General features: G+C 41.2%; 1 protein-coding gene across 1 annotated transcript in view; it reads right to left on the bottom strand.

The window, feature by feature from the left end:
- The window catches only part of ELOVL2 (ELOVL fatty acid elongase 2), a 50,414-nt gene that overhangs the window by 8,569 nt on the left and 26,004 nt on the right, over positions 1-15,841 (bottom strand). Inside the window, exons 3-4 of the mRNA XM_005481722.4 lie at positions 11,716-11,903; positions 191-268 (exon numbers count right to left, since the gene is read on the bottom strand). Of these exons, the coding sequence (XP_005481779.2) occupies positions 191-268; positions 11,716-11,903 (266 nt within the window). The remainder of the gene's footprint in view (positions 1-190; positions 269-11,715; positions 11,904-15,841) is intronic.

Raw genomic sequence — 15,841 nt, 5'->3', positions numbered from 1 at the left:
TTGACCCTAAACAGATTTTGCTGCCAGATTCTTCTTTTGAAGAAAAAAATCTAAATTTGATACTCTACACAATGAAATCTATCTTTCTCTAGAGTAGAGATATTTTATCAGAGCTCAGGATATGTGCTAGGACAGTTAGAGACGGTTTAAACAGACAGGATGCTGAGGGCAGAGCTGCTTTGTCTCTCACCCGGATATCAGCCTCCCCTGCGCTGTGGAGGTTCTGGCACTGCAGGTTGTAGCCGCCTTCCCATGTGGCAAGGATGAGCTGGAACAGAAAACAGAGGAATTACATTCATGAACAGATGGAATGGTTTTTCCCCCTGCAGTTGTTCTGTCCTCATTGGTGGGTACCCACTCCTTCCACGAACTGATGCTGTTGAACCAGACAACTTGCTAATATCTTGTATTTTGAAAGGGGAAAGGCATCATTTAAGCTGGAGAGATGAAATGATGCATTCCTTCTCTTTCTCTGGCTTTAGAGCCTTCAAGCCATGCATTAAAATCTCTCACTATTTAATGCACCTCCAAAGAAAATGCTGGAATAGTGTATCTTTGTCCTGAAGCAGTATGAACAGAGCTTAACACGGCTACTTGCGCAAAGCTGTCCTTGAGAAAAATTCCCTGTTTGCCAGGGAAGCAAAGAGAAGGCAAATGCAAAGAAGTGCAATGGGAGAAATATTTCCCAATGCCATACATGACTCTATCCTCCACTGTTAAATGTTGGAGGAAGTGAAGGAGAGCAGGCACGGTGCTGAGTGGAGGGTTGAAATAGCACACAAGCAATTTCTTAGATTCTGCACATGTCACATGGGGAAACAGAGCAATGAAATATCAGAGTGCAGCACTGGGATGGAGCAGGTTTCTAGAAAACCATATGGTAGCCTCCAATATGGACTATTTTTATAGCAACAGCCACCTAAAGCACTCAGCAGCCCTTGTGGAAGAGACATCATCATCTCTTGCTTATAAATGTAGAATCCATTGATTTTTAAAAGGTCTTGCTTATTCTCAAATAAGTGCAAAGTGGATTTGGGGACAGACTGAGCAACTCATGTTCTGGAGTCTTTCTCACCCTCAATATTTTGATCAGTCTATTTTACTACTCTTCCAGTTTGTGAATTATTACAGTGGATTGATTTTTGAAAAATCTTTTGCCTGTTGCCTCCTTGTGTATTAAAGGTCAGGAGTGAGGGCCAGTTGATTGCCCAGCAGGTCCTGGGTAAAGCCCTGAGGAAGGAAGGTGGAGTCTCACCACATGTCAGGAGCTGCAGTCTTTCATGGAGATACCTTGGGGATAATTTTGTCTGGATTGATTGATGCTGATTTTTTGTTTGCTTTTTTTAACCATCTGGTAAGTAGTAGAGTGAGCCTTGCCAAAGAACTCTGTTGTGCTTTCACTTCTATATTAAACCTTTTTTTGATGATAACTTTGCCAGCAATTTGTTGAATGACCTTAAAACAGGCATTCACCAAAAATTGGTGTAGTCAGCAGGTTTGCAAGCTGACTACAATCACTGACTACTCACAAAAGCATGGACGATGTCCAAGTCCTAAGTTCTCAGACAAGTGTGCTCAGGATAACTGGTGTGATTGGAAAGCTGTGGAGGAACATCTGTAAGTTGCTAGGGGCTGTATAAAGGCTAGGAAGAAGAAAGTGATCATTTGCAAAGTGTTAGATACCTTTCCAGAAGCTGCCTGCCACTACAGAAAAGATAATATTAAAGACAAACAAGGACTGAAAACTGAGAAGGAAAGCAACAGAGTTACTACTGTCCTTTAAAATAGAACAGCTCCAGAGACAGCTACAGGAGGAACAGAAAGAAAAAGAAAAGTTGAAGGAAAAAATAGACCTAATGCTTATGTGGGCTCCAAATCTTCCTGACACTGTGCAGATTAGTAAACTAAATTACATCACAAGACTAGGAGGGTAACAGATGGAATGGTCCCTGGGATAAAAAACCAGAGTTCTGCACCTGGGATACAGCAACCCTGGATGTACAGACAGACTGTGGAATGAGAGGCTGGAAAGCAGCCCCATGGAAAGGGACTTGGGGCTCCTGGTCAGTGGCAAGCTGAACATGAGCCAGCAGTGCCCTGGCAGCCAGGAGGGCCAGCCCTGTCCTGGGGGGCATCAGGCACAGCATGACCAGGCAGGCAAGGGAGGGGATTGTCCTGCTCTGCTCTGAGCTGGGGCAGCCTCACCTCCAGTGCTGGGGGCAGTTCTGGGAGGCACAGTATGAAAAAGACATTAAGCTGTTAGCATCCAAAGGAGGGTAACAAAGATGGTGAAGGGCCTTGAGGGCAAGCCTTACAAGGAGAGACTGAGGTCACTTGGTCTGTTCAGACTGGAAAGGAGGAGATTGAGGGGCGACCTCACTGCAGTTACAACTTTCTCATGAGGGGAAGAGGAGGGGCAGGCACTGATCTCTTCCCTCTGGTGACCAGTGACAGGACCCAAGGGAGCAACATGAAGCTGCGTGAGGGGAGGTTTAAGTTGAATATCAGTAAAAAAGTTCTCACCCAGAGGGTGGTTGGGCACTGGAAGAGGCTCCCCAGGGAAGTGGTCACAGCACCAGGCCCAAGAAAGCTCAGGAAGTGTTTGGGCAATGCTCTCAGGCAATGGTGTGACTGCTGGGGTGTCATGTGCAGGGCCAGGAGTTGGAGTCAATCATCTCAATGGGAGTCTTCCAACTTGACACATTTTATGAAGCTTTCCTGCCAGTGCTGAACAGGTGAGCTCAGTAGTATCTCAAGGTTTTGCGTTTATTTTTTTCAAGTATTTCATTCAAAGATTGCGTGTTTGAAAATGAGATGAAAAAACCCTTAGAGGCTCATGAAAAATATTTCTTTTCAACATCAATATTTCTTTTCAACTTTTTGTGTCGCAATTTCTCAATTTGGTAATTGGGTAATCTGCAACTCCTTACAAATGGTCAGCAGGCAAATGGGGAGTAAGCTTTGGGGTCAGAATACCACTCTGTCAGACTGCATGGTTTTATTTAATTTCTTTTGTTCATTCTTCCATGATTTTAAAAATACCAGATTTTTAAGATCATTCTGTTCACTTATTCCCCTATCATTTTACTTGGCAGAAGAGTTTCCTCTGGTTTGTGTCTGCATTTCAAAAGGCAGTAGCTTAGACTGGAGGGTTTTTTTTACTTATTTTAATCTCAGCCTTTCACATCAGCTTTTCTGTAGCTCAACATTTCTATTCTCTGTTGTAGGCACCTGTGTCTCCTTTAAGGAAAATAATTCACTTTGAGTTTTGACTCCTCTGCTTTGCGAGATAATTTTCAAGATTTCTGGCTAACTTCTTTATTAGGAAAAGAAAAGAAGAAAGGAAAGCGTGGAAATTTGGAAAGCAGCGAGTAATTTTTATGGGTTCCTGTGGGATCCTGGTGATCCTAGGCCATGACTTTCCTGTTGGCTGTGGAAGGTAAGCAGCTGACTCAATGGTGCCAAATGAGCCAGATGCATATCTGGAACAGAAGCCTGTCTTGATACAAGGCATTTTGGTTCGAGGTCTCTGATACCAAACATAGATTACTTGTACTGTTTCAGCCACATTCCCTTTTGTACATTGAGGAGTCACAACTCTGCAGAGCTGATGGTGTATCAATCTCTCAGAGATGGTGCAAGTGCAGGAACTATCAAAGAGAGGAGAAATCCCCTCTATCTTTTGAAACAGAAATTCTCTCCCTGCAACAAACAATTCTTTGCATTCTTTGCATTCTTGGAAGCCTATTCTAAAAATAGTATTAAAACAAGTATTGTTTGAAGCTATTTGGAAAAACAGATCACGTAAAGAGCAATCTGCTGACTTGTGAAAAATTTCTGCTAAGTAGCAACGTTCTATTAATTAGTAGAGTTTTCATCTTTTGCTGTTTCCCTTAATGTTGTTCTTAACAGATTCCTGTTTTCACACTAATTACTTCTATTCATCTACTCAAGTACAAACAGCACAAGAATTCACATGAGTTGTTTTTGCACTATAGTCCAACTCCTGCCTTATTTTTGTAAATGGGGAATCAGAGTGTTCAGAATTGAAAGTTGGCTCCTTTGTCAGAGGTTTCAGGGGTGGGCAGCAGGTACCAAAAGATGATGTAATCCTCTCACCTCACTGAGTAAGCTCTGACAGCCTGACCCAGGGGCCTGTGCTCTTCTCATTTTAAGCTCTCAAATTCAAAAATCTCACAGCTGTAGCTTGTTTTTCATCTGTTCCCCATAGGCTAGAAAGGAAAGTGATGTGATTTTCTAAATGGATATTGCCATTTCTACTGACTGCAGGTTCTCCGTGCTCTTTTGAGTTACAGAAAAATCTCTGTGCATGGTTGGACCTTCTCAGAGAGGAAATGCCTGGAAGCAATAAGATATTTCCCCTTGTCCCAGGGCAGGAGGAAGGCAGAGGGCGAGGCAGCAGCATTGGGCTACCTCTGGCTGGTGACAGTCACCAGGGGCGTTCCTCAGGATCGGTTCTAGGGCCAGAGCTGTGCAAATACCTCTCAGTGGTCTGGAGGCAGGAATTGAATGCCCCCTTAGCAGGTTTGCTGATGGCACAAGACAGGGAGGTGCTGCTGACTCTCTTGGGGGACAGGAGTCTTTGCAGAGAGGTAGAGTGGAGCATTGGGCATTCATCAGTGGGATGAAATGTAACAAATCCAAATGCTGGATCTGGCTGCTGGGATGTCCTTACTTTCTTCATCTTATGTAACTTTTCTGCTGACAAATCTTATGGCTACTGCTCAGCTCTAATTGCAGTTCTGCTATCTCTGAGGTCTGCCTTTTGCAGCTTTCCCAAAACCCTCTGATTTTAGGGATTCCCACAAGTCCCCTTCTCAGTTCAACTAAAAAGAAACTTTTGTAACTGTGTTGTTTATTAACTATTTTGTGTTTTATAGAGCTTTACTGCAGTATATCTGTTTATTACTTGTTTAAAGCATCTTTTTTGTTTGTATTAAGCATTACTATATTACAACACTGCAATTTTAATGTTGTGAAAGTTTAGTTAGTTTAAAGGGTATAAGTTATATTTGATAGTAATTATGATTCATTGTTTGAAAAAGTCTCACTTGTTTTAAGGTCTTAATTAACAACTTTCCTCTGTCTATACTTTTATGTACTATCTCTGTAAGATTTTGAGAACTTTCTGTGAATCTGTTTCGGATTTCTCTCTCTTGTATGACAAAAACTTTTTTGATAGTTTGGTCTATTATTTGTTGCACACACTGAAGTATGTAAGGTATTACTATTAGTATCACCCCTAAAACACTTAATGCATATAGACCTATTTTACAAAGTTCCCTTAGCTAAGGTGTAAAGCTCCATTCTTGAATAAATCATTTAACTATGACTTATTGTCTTCTTTAATTTGAGTTGTTAAATCTTTTAGTTTTTGTATGTTTTTTGTGGATGGATTTAGAATGGTTGGATAGGTTCATATAACACAATCCTTTAAATTCTAAGTATGAACTGGGGGAGGAATGGCTGGAGAGCAGCCCTGTGGAAGGGGATCTGGGAGCGCCACTTTGTTAGTGCCATGGCTTCCCCAAATGTAAAAACTTAGTGGTGGTGGTGTGCCAAACAAACCCAGGTGCTGAATAGGAAACACCCCACAAGATTTGTCATGGGGGAAATATTTTGTTGTTCCTCTTTATGATGCATTCAAGATATTTTTCATGGGGACAGAAAAGTGTGCTTTGGGCTACTGCTTGGTGAGGGTCTCCAGCTCTCCATGGGTCTGGTTAGAGGTCAAAAAATTGCTTGCATGGTGTCTCCCCCAAAAAGATCTGTTAATTCTGTAATCACCAACGGGAGTTTGCTATCCTGACCTGCAGAACATACTGCTGGACCCCAAGCTGGATATCTCCTCCACCTGGACCATTGTAGCTAAAAGGATACTGGTTATTCCAGATAGAAGAAATATGTGGTCCTATGCTTTCTTCCTGTTTTTAGGTCAGAGAGTTCATAACATGGTGACAAAAAATACAAGCCTGTTCCCAAGTGAAGTTGAGATAATTGTTTGAATTTTTTTTATCAACAAAAACTCTTTCAAATGTAAAGCCACATTGTTGAGAAACTACCAGCCAGTTCTATTTAATACTCCTTAAGTAAATGGGAGCCTGATAGAAGGATTAGTGAACTAATGACTTCAAAATTACTTATGAATAGTAATTACTTTGAGTAGTGCTGCTGTCTGGGATAATGGGACAGGCTAAAAGAAATCCTGTCTAGGCCTATTTTCCATGAGTCTTTGATTACATCTGCTCTGAATATCTCCCCTATCATATTTTGTGGTACCAGTGGTGGCATTAGAAGCTGTGCACATATGGAAAACCTAATCGTATGAAGTTTTATTCTTGATTTCCCATAAGGTTCTACTGAATTCTTTTTGAATGTGCACGAGAGATCCAGAGCACTGCATTTTTCAATGACCAGGTTAAATGTTCTACTGAAATGCAGAGCTCAGAAAGGTCAGTATGAAAGACAAGAAGAACACAGAGGATGAAAACTGAGATGTGAAGACAACGCGCCCCGCTGGAATAACGGCAGGCAAGGACAGCAGAGTCAGCTCTTCAGCTCTCCAAATAAATTATTTGATTAAGAAAGAAGAACACCTGGTAATTTAACTCCATTCACACAAAGTTCTTACTCGATCAAAAGATCAGTTTGCTCTTGCCCTTACATTTCACAGAGTGCTTTACAATGCACTCTTGGTGACCTTTTGCTCTCTAGGTTTTCCTTTTTCCCTCTTCTCCTTTTCTTCAAATGATAGAAAAGTGCACCTGATCTCTTCTAGTTTCTCACTTTGTTCTTTTTCTCTTTCTGCCCTAAGGTAAAATAGTCTTTCAGTACTAAATAATTGCTTCAAAGGAAGCCTTCACCTCAAGCACAAACATTGATGGATCTAGAATCTTTCCGTATTTCTGTACTTAATTTACATTTGTTAACTTCTGGACACTTAATGAAGGAGTAAGCAATAATTTATCACAAAACCCCAAAACAAAATCAAAACAAATACCAAAAGCAAGATTATGTTGTAGTTGTATTCAGTAAAATTCCAGGACAGTTCAAATTGATAAAGATCTTTTTCCCCTTTTCCCATCATCTGCACTGTTAAAGGTTTACTTAGAATTTGTGTTACACAAGATCCATCTTTTCTACACTTGCACAGATAGGAAGCAAATCCTTCTAATGTGAGTCATTATAATGATGGAATAAAACAAAGTTTTAGTGCTACTTCTATTTTGATTTGTTCCTTTTGTTTTGTCCCATTATGTCTAATTCAGGCATTATACTTTCTAGTAATATGTGAGCTATATCCTCAATTGTAGTGTTCAGGGCTAAAAGTGGTGGCTGATGGCCCTGATCATTCTGGCACTCCTGGGAATCCTCTCATCACATTGGCATCTGTGAATATGCAAGTTATGGCTAGAATTCAGAAACTGGACTTAATGTGGGATGAATTTTCAGCTCCTAGAAACAGCTAAAGTGCATTTGGCTTACTGCTCTCTATTTTATTTAATCCTGCGAGGTAGAAGACTTTTTTCCCGGCTCCTCCAGAAAGGTTAATGCACTAGGTTGGCAATACTTGTGAGTTCTGCTCTTTTCCCTTTGCTCTGAAATGAGGGGTCCTCACAGGCAAGTCCTGCATCCCCACAGGGGTGTGGTTGCTTGCTTACAAATCCCATGGATTTGTAATAAGTCAGAGAAGCTACCTGGGGATACAGGCAGCTTGAGACATCACGCCACCCCTCTGCTAATGACACATATCTCTAGATCTCCTTTTTAATCTGACCCAAATGGTGCCAGTGTCCTGGTTTTCTCAGTGCCTGATCAACACAAGGACTTGGGTGAGACCTTGATGACCAGCTGAGATTTGATTTAAATAGGGCAGAGGTGATACTGCTGGGGAAAGCAGCCTAGGACTGTGGCAGAGATTATGTCTATTCCTATTAGTGAGAGAGAGTGTCCTCACCTGAGTAATTTCAGAATTCAGAGATCAGCACCAGTCTCTTGTGTTTCCAGTTTTAATTTATCACTGAACTTGCTACAGTTTGGCCTCTGGTGCCTCAGGTTGCACCCCTGAAGTGTGGCTTGTAAGCATGTGGAACAATTTTAAAATATGCACAGATGTAATGTTTTTTCACAGTAAGCTGGTTTACTGCTCATAGTTGGTAATTTTAGCATCTTAAGCAAAGATTTGTGCCGAGAAAAGGTATATATTTCTTAAGGGAAATTGTTAAATATTTTGATTTTTGTTGAAGTAACAAGGGGCTGGCTGTTTTTCCTTATACAGCATTTGACAATGTTCTAGAAATTGTTGGGTCAGTAGAGTTAGTCTGGGTCTATGAGCGCTTACACGAAAGTACACAACAATAACAAACTTCTGATGTGGCTTTCTTTGGTAGCAGCAAGGGTGGAAGGAATTGTCTTTTGCCTCCTCAGCAGCCCACCTGCAGCCTGCCCAGTTTAAGCACAGGACCTTTGTCTAAGCTTCAGGTACTTGAAAAAAAATGTGCTCCAAACCCAAGTGCCAACTTCACCACATTCAGCTGGGGAAGGCAAGCACCTTTGACAACTTCAGGAAAATCTATCTGCCTAACTCACAAGTCCAAAGGTCCAACAAGCTGCCCTTCTGGGAGGCCTTCAGGGGCACCTAACTCTTTGTTGACTCGAAAACTTTGAGATATCTCATTAGGATGAGGGCAGAGCCATTTATCTTTAGACCTTGTCCCTGGGGGATCCTGGGGGTATCTGGCCTTATGCTAATGGCACATGTTAGAGCTGCCCTGGAGCTGTTCCTCCAAGTGCTTTGCGGATTGGTTGACCTCAAAGCTCAGAGATAAAATCGGCTCCCAGATAGTTCATGCCCATGGTGCAGTGCATGGAGCTCTGGCTCAAAAGAGGAATCTGCCCTTGGAGATTTAACAACAGCCCCTTTGTTATGACTCTTTGCTGTAACCTTCGCCTTCTTGCCTTGAGGTTGCACGGCTCAACTGTCATGAAGTGCCAGCTATAACTAGTCAAGAGATGAGGGTGAGGAGATCTGGAATTGAAGCACAGGTACCCCCACCAGCAGGTTTACCATGTTTCTCATTAAATCCATCATGTGGGAGAGCCTGTATTTGGAGACACACCCTTTGTTGTGAATGAGATTTTTTTTTTTTTTTTTGAATGTCTAAGAAGCAACCCCTACATTCTGGAGCTATTGCAAGAAATGCTGTGTGGCACCTTATAAACAAAACAAAGAAAGATTGTTGGTTATGGGGGTTTCTTTTGGTGAGGTGTGGGTGAGTGGGGGGAATGTGTTTTATCTCTATTGTAGAGCTTCTTATTTTGTGATTGTTCCCCAGTACAGAAACCAGAGGGATTTAGACGCAGTGAGAGGATGGAGCAATAAAACAATTGATGTGGATGTGTCTGACCAGGAATTGATCCCAGATCACAGCCACTGGAAGGATCAGCTGTGTTTACATAAGGAACCACTGTGCAGAATGTGCTAAATATAGGTAACTCTTGCCTTAATGAGCTTAGTGTCCACAAAAGACTGAGAGAATAAGGGGCATAGAGAGAAGCTTTGGAAATGAGACATTTTGAAATATTGAATCACCATGACTTTATTTGGTAATGAAGATGATTTCTGCTCTCCCATTTGCCTGTTTTTCTTCTGCAGGAATGTGCAGGCTACCTCAGGCAGTACAATACTGCAAGTATTAACTTCCATTCTGCTCCTTCACAGGAGAAGCTGTGATGGGAGCCAGGGAAGTAGACTAAGAGAAAATACAGAGCCAGTAAAATGGAAGCATGTTTTGTACAGTGTAAAACCAGCATAGCTGACAGTCCAAAGCTGAGAGAGAAATCTCCATTAGAACAGCTGGCAGTGCAGATCAGCCATCATGTTCCCTGGGCTCCCAAATCTGCAGAATGTGGAGCTGTGAGCTGGCACTGCCAGCCATGCCCAGCTGCCATCTGGGAGGCGAAAATCAGCAGCCTCCAGCCTCAGAATCAAGGTTTCAAGGGACTAATCTGAGGATGAACACAACTCAGCAACTGTCTGCTGCAAAGTTAGCCTCAGGAAGGACGGAGCAGGAAGGGAGCTGAACAGGAGGTGGATAAATACAGTTCCTACCAGGATGTGAAGGTGGCTAAAATGAAATTAGCTTAATTCATGCAAATGAGACCTGCTAAAATTGTCTTTGTTCTTCCATTTATTTACTTGTGGCAGGCCAAATCAGACTGGAAGGGAAAGAGGGCAGCAGTATTGTTTTCTATTCAGTTAATCCTTTTTGCTGAGTCCTGCTACTGCAGCCAGTTATCTGCATACCTTCCAGCAAAATGGGGATTTAAACATCAAAGTACTAATTTATATTCTGGAGGACAATCACTGTGGAATCATCAAACCTTCCAGCAATTGTGCTGGTTTCTCCTTTGCTCCAAACCTTATCCTGCACTCCCAGGCACCCACAGCAGCCTCTGAAGCCAGCTGGAACATTGACCAGGATAAAGCTCTGTGTAACACAGTCAGTCTTTGCAAGGCACAAAGGCACAAACTTGAACTGCTCCTCAGCCATTTGATCAGGCCAGTCACTTGCTGTTTAGCTCAAATGAATTTAAAACTTGAAGTCTTTGGGTGTCCTGTTTGGCTTCTGAAAAGTTTCTTGTCCAACAAACAGAATAAGGTGGAAACTGTGGCTGAGAGAAATGCTGTGAGGCTGTGCAGGTAACAGAGTAGTGTCAGGCACGTGCTGGCACTGAAATCAAACACATGAAATCAAGCACACTCTTCAGCCAGGGCTTCTCATGCCCAGGGTTACTTCTTTGGCAAAAAAAAGAAAACAACCTAACAAGAAAGGTTTTGTGGGTTTTGTCTTCTAGTTTTTGTTTTTAAGGGCTTCAAGTAATATATATTAACACCTTAATATTAAAAGTATCACAGTTATCAAAAGGCCGAGAATGGGCAGCTCCCACATAATATCCAAATAGTGATTTTTGGCTTCTGTTTCCCTCTGCAGAAGTAAAACCACACATGTGTGCTGAGGGGCACTGTTTGAATCCTTTGCTGTTGCAAAATCCTCAGATGCATTCAAAACTCTCTTCTGATTCTAAACGGATCCTGAATTATATGAGCATGTTTTTTTTGTGATAAGTACTTGGAAAATAATCTATGTGACCATATTCAGCCTCCAAGCCCCCCAGCCCTTGCTTTTGGATGAAGTGCTAAGTTTTTAACATCGTCTTTTACTGTCTGACTGTATGAGGAAAGCTTCTTAGCCACACAGCAGAAAAATAACACCAAATTGCCAATGCTATAAAGAAATCAGGACTTGCTCTCATCTATAAATCTATTTATGTTTAAGCATGGGCCTAGAAAAATCATTCCACGGTCAGTCATACAAATAAAACCCAATCTAAGGCATTTTCACAAGTGCTGAAGGACAAGGTATAGGCACGTTTGAGTAGAGTGAGTGCTGCAGATTCGAATTTATGTTTGTGGACGTGGTCCTGGCAGCAAAGAGCTGTCCCCAGGTGTGGTCTGTAGCTCAGGAAGGACAACCAAAACATGCCAAGATCTAAGATGAGAAGGAACTTTTTAATATTATTTTGCTGTTGATGTAAACTTTCCTAGCAGAACCAGCTGCCACTAAGATATTTCTGTTAAAGAACTGTGCCTTGGTCACCTCCCCCAGCCGTGCTGCATGGCAGAGCACCCACCTCTATCAGCATGTAGAAGGAGAGCAGCGTGATGCCCAGGTTGTACACGATGAGGTGAGGTCTGAGGGAGAAAGGAGGCCTGTTCTTCATGAACTTGTTGCCCAGCCATATGCAGAGTAGATATGCTCCAGTAAGGAAAAATGTGGGAAGGTAAGAGTCCAAAAGGAACCATCCTCTAACCCTGGTATCTAAAAAAAGAAACACACAGAGCAGGCAATTAAGAAAGCTATGGTAAAGTATTGCTAAAATGAGGCAGAACACATAATGTAAAGAATCTGCTGAAAGTGGGAGATGGAATCAGCCACTGTTTTCTCACAAGAGCTATCCATTTGTTTTAACTTATCAAAACTGCATGCTAAGTCTCAGAGAATGTGGGCTGAAAACTGCATGGAATTCTCTAATAATTTAAGGTCACCTAAATAATCTCATTTTAATAGTAAAGTGAAAACAAAAGGGGAAATCCCATTCTTATATGCTTTTAAGAAAATTATTCAATGTTTTCACTTAATATTTATTTAAATCTTATCTTAATCTGCTCAACAGACAATGTGCAGACACTATTAAATCCAAAGTATGCATGTAATGTTGCCAGCTCACGTGTTATTTTAATTCTGCACTTACCATACAGGAAGGTATATAACATTCACTAGGAAACATTCATACAAGGGGAAGATGTTTCCAAAATACTGAATATGAAAAGCAAGTGGCAAATGTTTACTTTGATGGTTATCAAAGATTTTTGGCTGGGCAAGGGCTTGCTTTCTCACAGTTTCTGTCCCAATTGCCTGGTCCCGAAATGAAATATTAAGGTCAAATCCTGCTTGCCTTATTCACACAAGTAATCCCATTGGCAGTAATCAGATAGTTCAGTGTATATGAGCAAAGCCTAATCCCAGATGCCAAGCTAGAGGCACCACTTTGTTGTCATATGAACAACTGGATGTCATGAGTGAAAGGGGTGTGATTTCTTTTCCCAAGATGGGGAAAAATCTAGGAAGTCAATTTTCCATAGCAACATTCTTCAGCCATTTACCTATGGAAAGAACAAGGGGGCATCATGGCTGGTTTCTAGAATGACTTATGGAGTAAGTAATTCTAAAATTACTTACTTATGAAGAAATTCTTATGAAGAAAGAAGTCAGTGAGGAGTCATTGTGCAGATCTCACAGAAAGATGTTTTTGGTCTCAGAAAATATTTTCATTTTAAAGTACAGAGATTTTTTTTTTACAAAGGCTAAGATTGTGTTGAAAATTGTAAAACAAAAGGTATTCACAGTGCATGAAAAAGCATTTTACTGTTTTTATGCCTGTGTTGAAATTGGAAAAGACTGGGCAATGGATGATGCACCAAGTAAATGTGCCCAAACAATTAGTAATTAATTGGAATTTTGCTGTATTCTTTCCAACAATTCCTTCCTCAGAAATACTTGTGTAAGAACCATATGTAAAGTGAAATTTCACGTACGTTGGAGCAACCTGCATATGAGCCAGGCTTTAAACACCAGCTTTCTTTCTCATTACCTTTTCTCTCTGCCTCCCCCTCACTTCCATTGCAGTGGCTGTAACATTCATCTGTTGAATTTGGATTCCATGAGGCTTGTTAGCCCTTTTGCAGGAAAGACTTTCAACCAGGCCACCACTGCCATGGAAATCCAATGCTCTCCTGCTTTTGACTCTCCCTTTTGGACTCCCAAAAACCTCTAGGAGCAGAGAGGTGTAGGATTAAAGCAGTCACAACAGCACAATCCTTCCTTTTATGGCAGCCTTGTTTTGTTGTGCATTATCAAGCTAGAACGCCTGTTGTCTGTTTTCAGATCTCAGTGCTTATTTAGATGACCTCAGTGTGAGAAGGAAACACTTCCAACAATCTCCTAAAGCTCACAAGCCACGTGTGAAGCATTGGAATGAATATTTTAGAAGTGATTTTGCTCCCTTATGGGCTCTCAACATGACACAGGAGTCACAGGACAGCTAAAGGTTGAGTGTTTGAGTGTTGATGTCTTAGGAGTATGTGTTTTAGGAGCATAAGGTTTTAATTTATTTAATTGCTACCCTAAATGATGATGTAGAAAGCAGCCATGTCAGCAAGACTGCTATCTAAGTAAAGGTCTCCCATCTGAGGATGGCAACACTTGGTGCATAAAGGTTACATGCACAAAGGTAAATTGGCATCAGTAGATAGCAAAACTGCAAGTGTGCTCAAAAAGGAAAAAATATTCAGAAGCATTCAGAATACAAATTAAACTACACAGAATAAATTCTGCCCCAGTATGCCCTCAGAAAGTTTTCATTCTGCTCTGAGTGGCCACAAGCATGTGGGCTGATCCACACAAAAGCAGAACTCATGTGCTCGTTCAGGCCAGCATGCCAAGTATTTTTAAGTTCTATAGTATTCCACTTTCAAGAGAAATTGTTTAAACATGTACCCTTCCTGAATATTTCCCACCACGACCTCAATACCTTGAAGAGTAAGACAGTTTCTGGCAGAAAGTGGTTTATAAAGGGCAGCCAAGGAACGTGACTGTTTTGTTTCCACTTCCACTTATCCCTGAATGACAAGCAGAGGGAGGTTTTTATGTGTCAAGAAGGGGGAGGAAAGGGAATGTATTTCAAAAGGAGGTATCAGAAGAATGAGAGATGAAAAGTATTTCTGTTGACCGACAGTTAAATCTCCATGTTCAAGTACTATAAAGTTACACTGTCAATAGGAGAAAGGATTATTTTTACAGCATTGAACTTGCACAGCATCTGAAATTGAGACCAAAGCAGTGAATAAAGTCACAGTGGGAAAGCACAGGACTGCAGCAGGGGAAGGAGCAGGCGCCCGCAAGCTCCGATTGCTCCGTGAATAAGCTCATTCATGGTCACTGGCCATGATGTGCCAAACCCTTGGGGTGAAATCCTGGCTCCCTTTAAATGAGTGGCAGGCCTCCCAAGCTCTTTACATATCAGGCCTTTATCAATGAGGTTTAGAAACACTTTGATTCAAGTTTCTGTATAGCTTTGGCCAGTCAGTGTCTGAGTAGATTCACTCCTATTTAAGGTGCAGAGGGTAGAAGGGTTTGCCCCAGTGCCTTGCTACTGATTAGAGTCTATTAAGGAAAAGTGCTTTTTACTTTATCATAACTTTAGCAAAATACATATCTTCTTGACCACCTCTGTTTCTTAAAAACAAACAACCAGTTTACTAGATTTAGCTCCTGCAATTCAGTATTGCTTAATTTTGCACAACACCAAACAATACTCCGCAGATGAAGGGCTGTTGTGGTGTTCACAGGAGTCCCAAGATGAAAGAAGACACGAGATATATATTATATTAAAAGAAAATTATATATTGAAATTACACTAAAAAATAGAAGAAAAGATTTAATCAGAAAGCTAGCAAAGAATAGCAAAGAATGCAATGATAATAAAATCTTGTGACTAACTAGAGAGTCTGAGACAACTGGACTGTGATTGGCCATTAATTAAAAACAACCACATGAAACCAATCAAAGATGCACCTGTTGCATTCCACAGCAGGAGATAATTATTGTTTACATTTTGTTTTTGAGGCCTCTCAGCTTCTCAAGAAAAAATATCCTAGCAAAAGGATTTTTCATAAAATATGTCCATGACAAAGGGTTACCCTGGAAAAACTATCTCTTACAGAAGAAAATTGCTATTTCACTCGTTCTCAAATTGCCTTGAGCATAAGAACAAGAGGGACCAACACCAAATTGTAAGACCACCCCTTACTTAGAGATGAAACCAATGGGCAGGTATATGGCTGCTGTTCCCTGATCCAAACGACTTGTTCTGCTAGCTCAAAAGCAAACACGAAGGTTATGTTATCTACAAAGCCCAGCTGATACCAGTGAATGAAAGTACAAAATATGCCAATATTTATAAATCAAATTCAGATATTCTGTCCCTCATTGCAGTAGGGCAGTACTGCATCTTGTGTTAACCTGGTGCTCCCAGTGGGAGAGAGAGAGCCAGGCTCCAGTTCCCAAAGGCATTCTGTCTCTTCTGGTGCCCTCAGACACATCTGTTAGTGATGACAAAGACCTGCATAGTGACACAAATATCTCAGGAGTTACTACTTAAAATACAAACAATAAATAGGGGAGTGGTTTTTAAAATA

Source organism: Zonotrichia albicollis, chromosome 1, assembly GCF_047830755.1.
Source record: "Zonotrichia albicollis isolate bZonAlb1 chromosome 1, bZonAlb1.hap1, whole genome shotgun sequence".
Lineage (NCBI taxonomy): Eukaryota > Metazoa > Chordata > Aves > Passeriformes > Passerellidae > Zonotrichia > Zonotrichia albicollis.
This window is presented reverse-complemented; position numbering and strand designations above follow the sequence as displayed.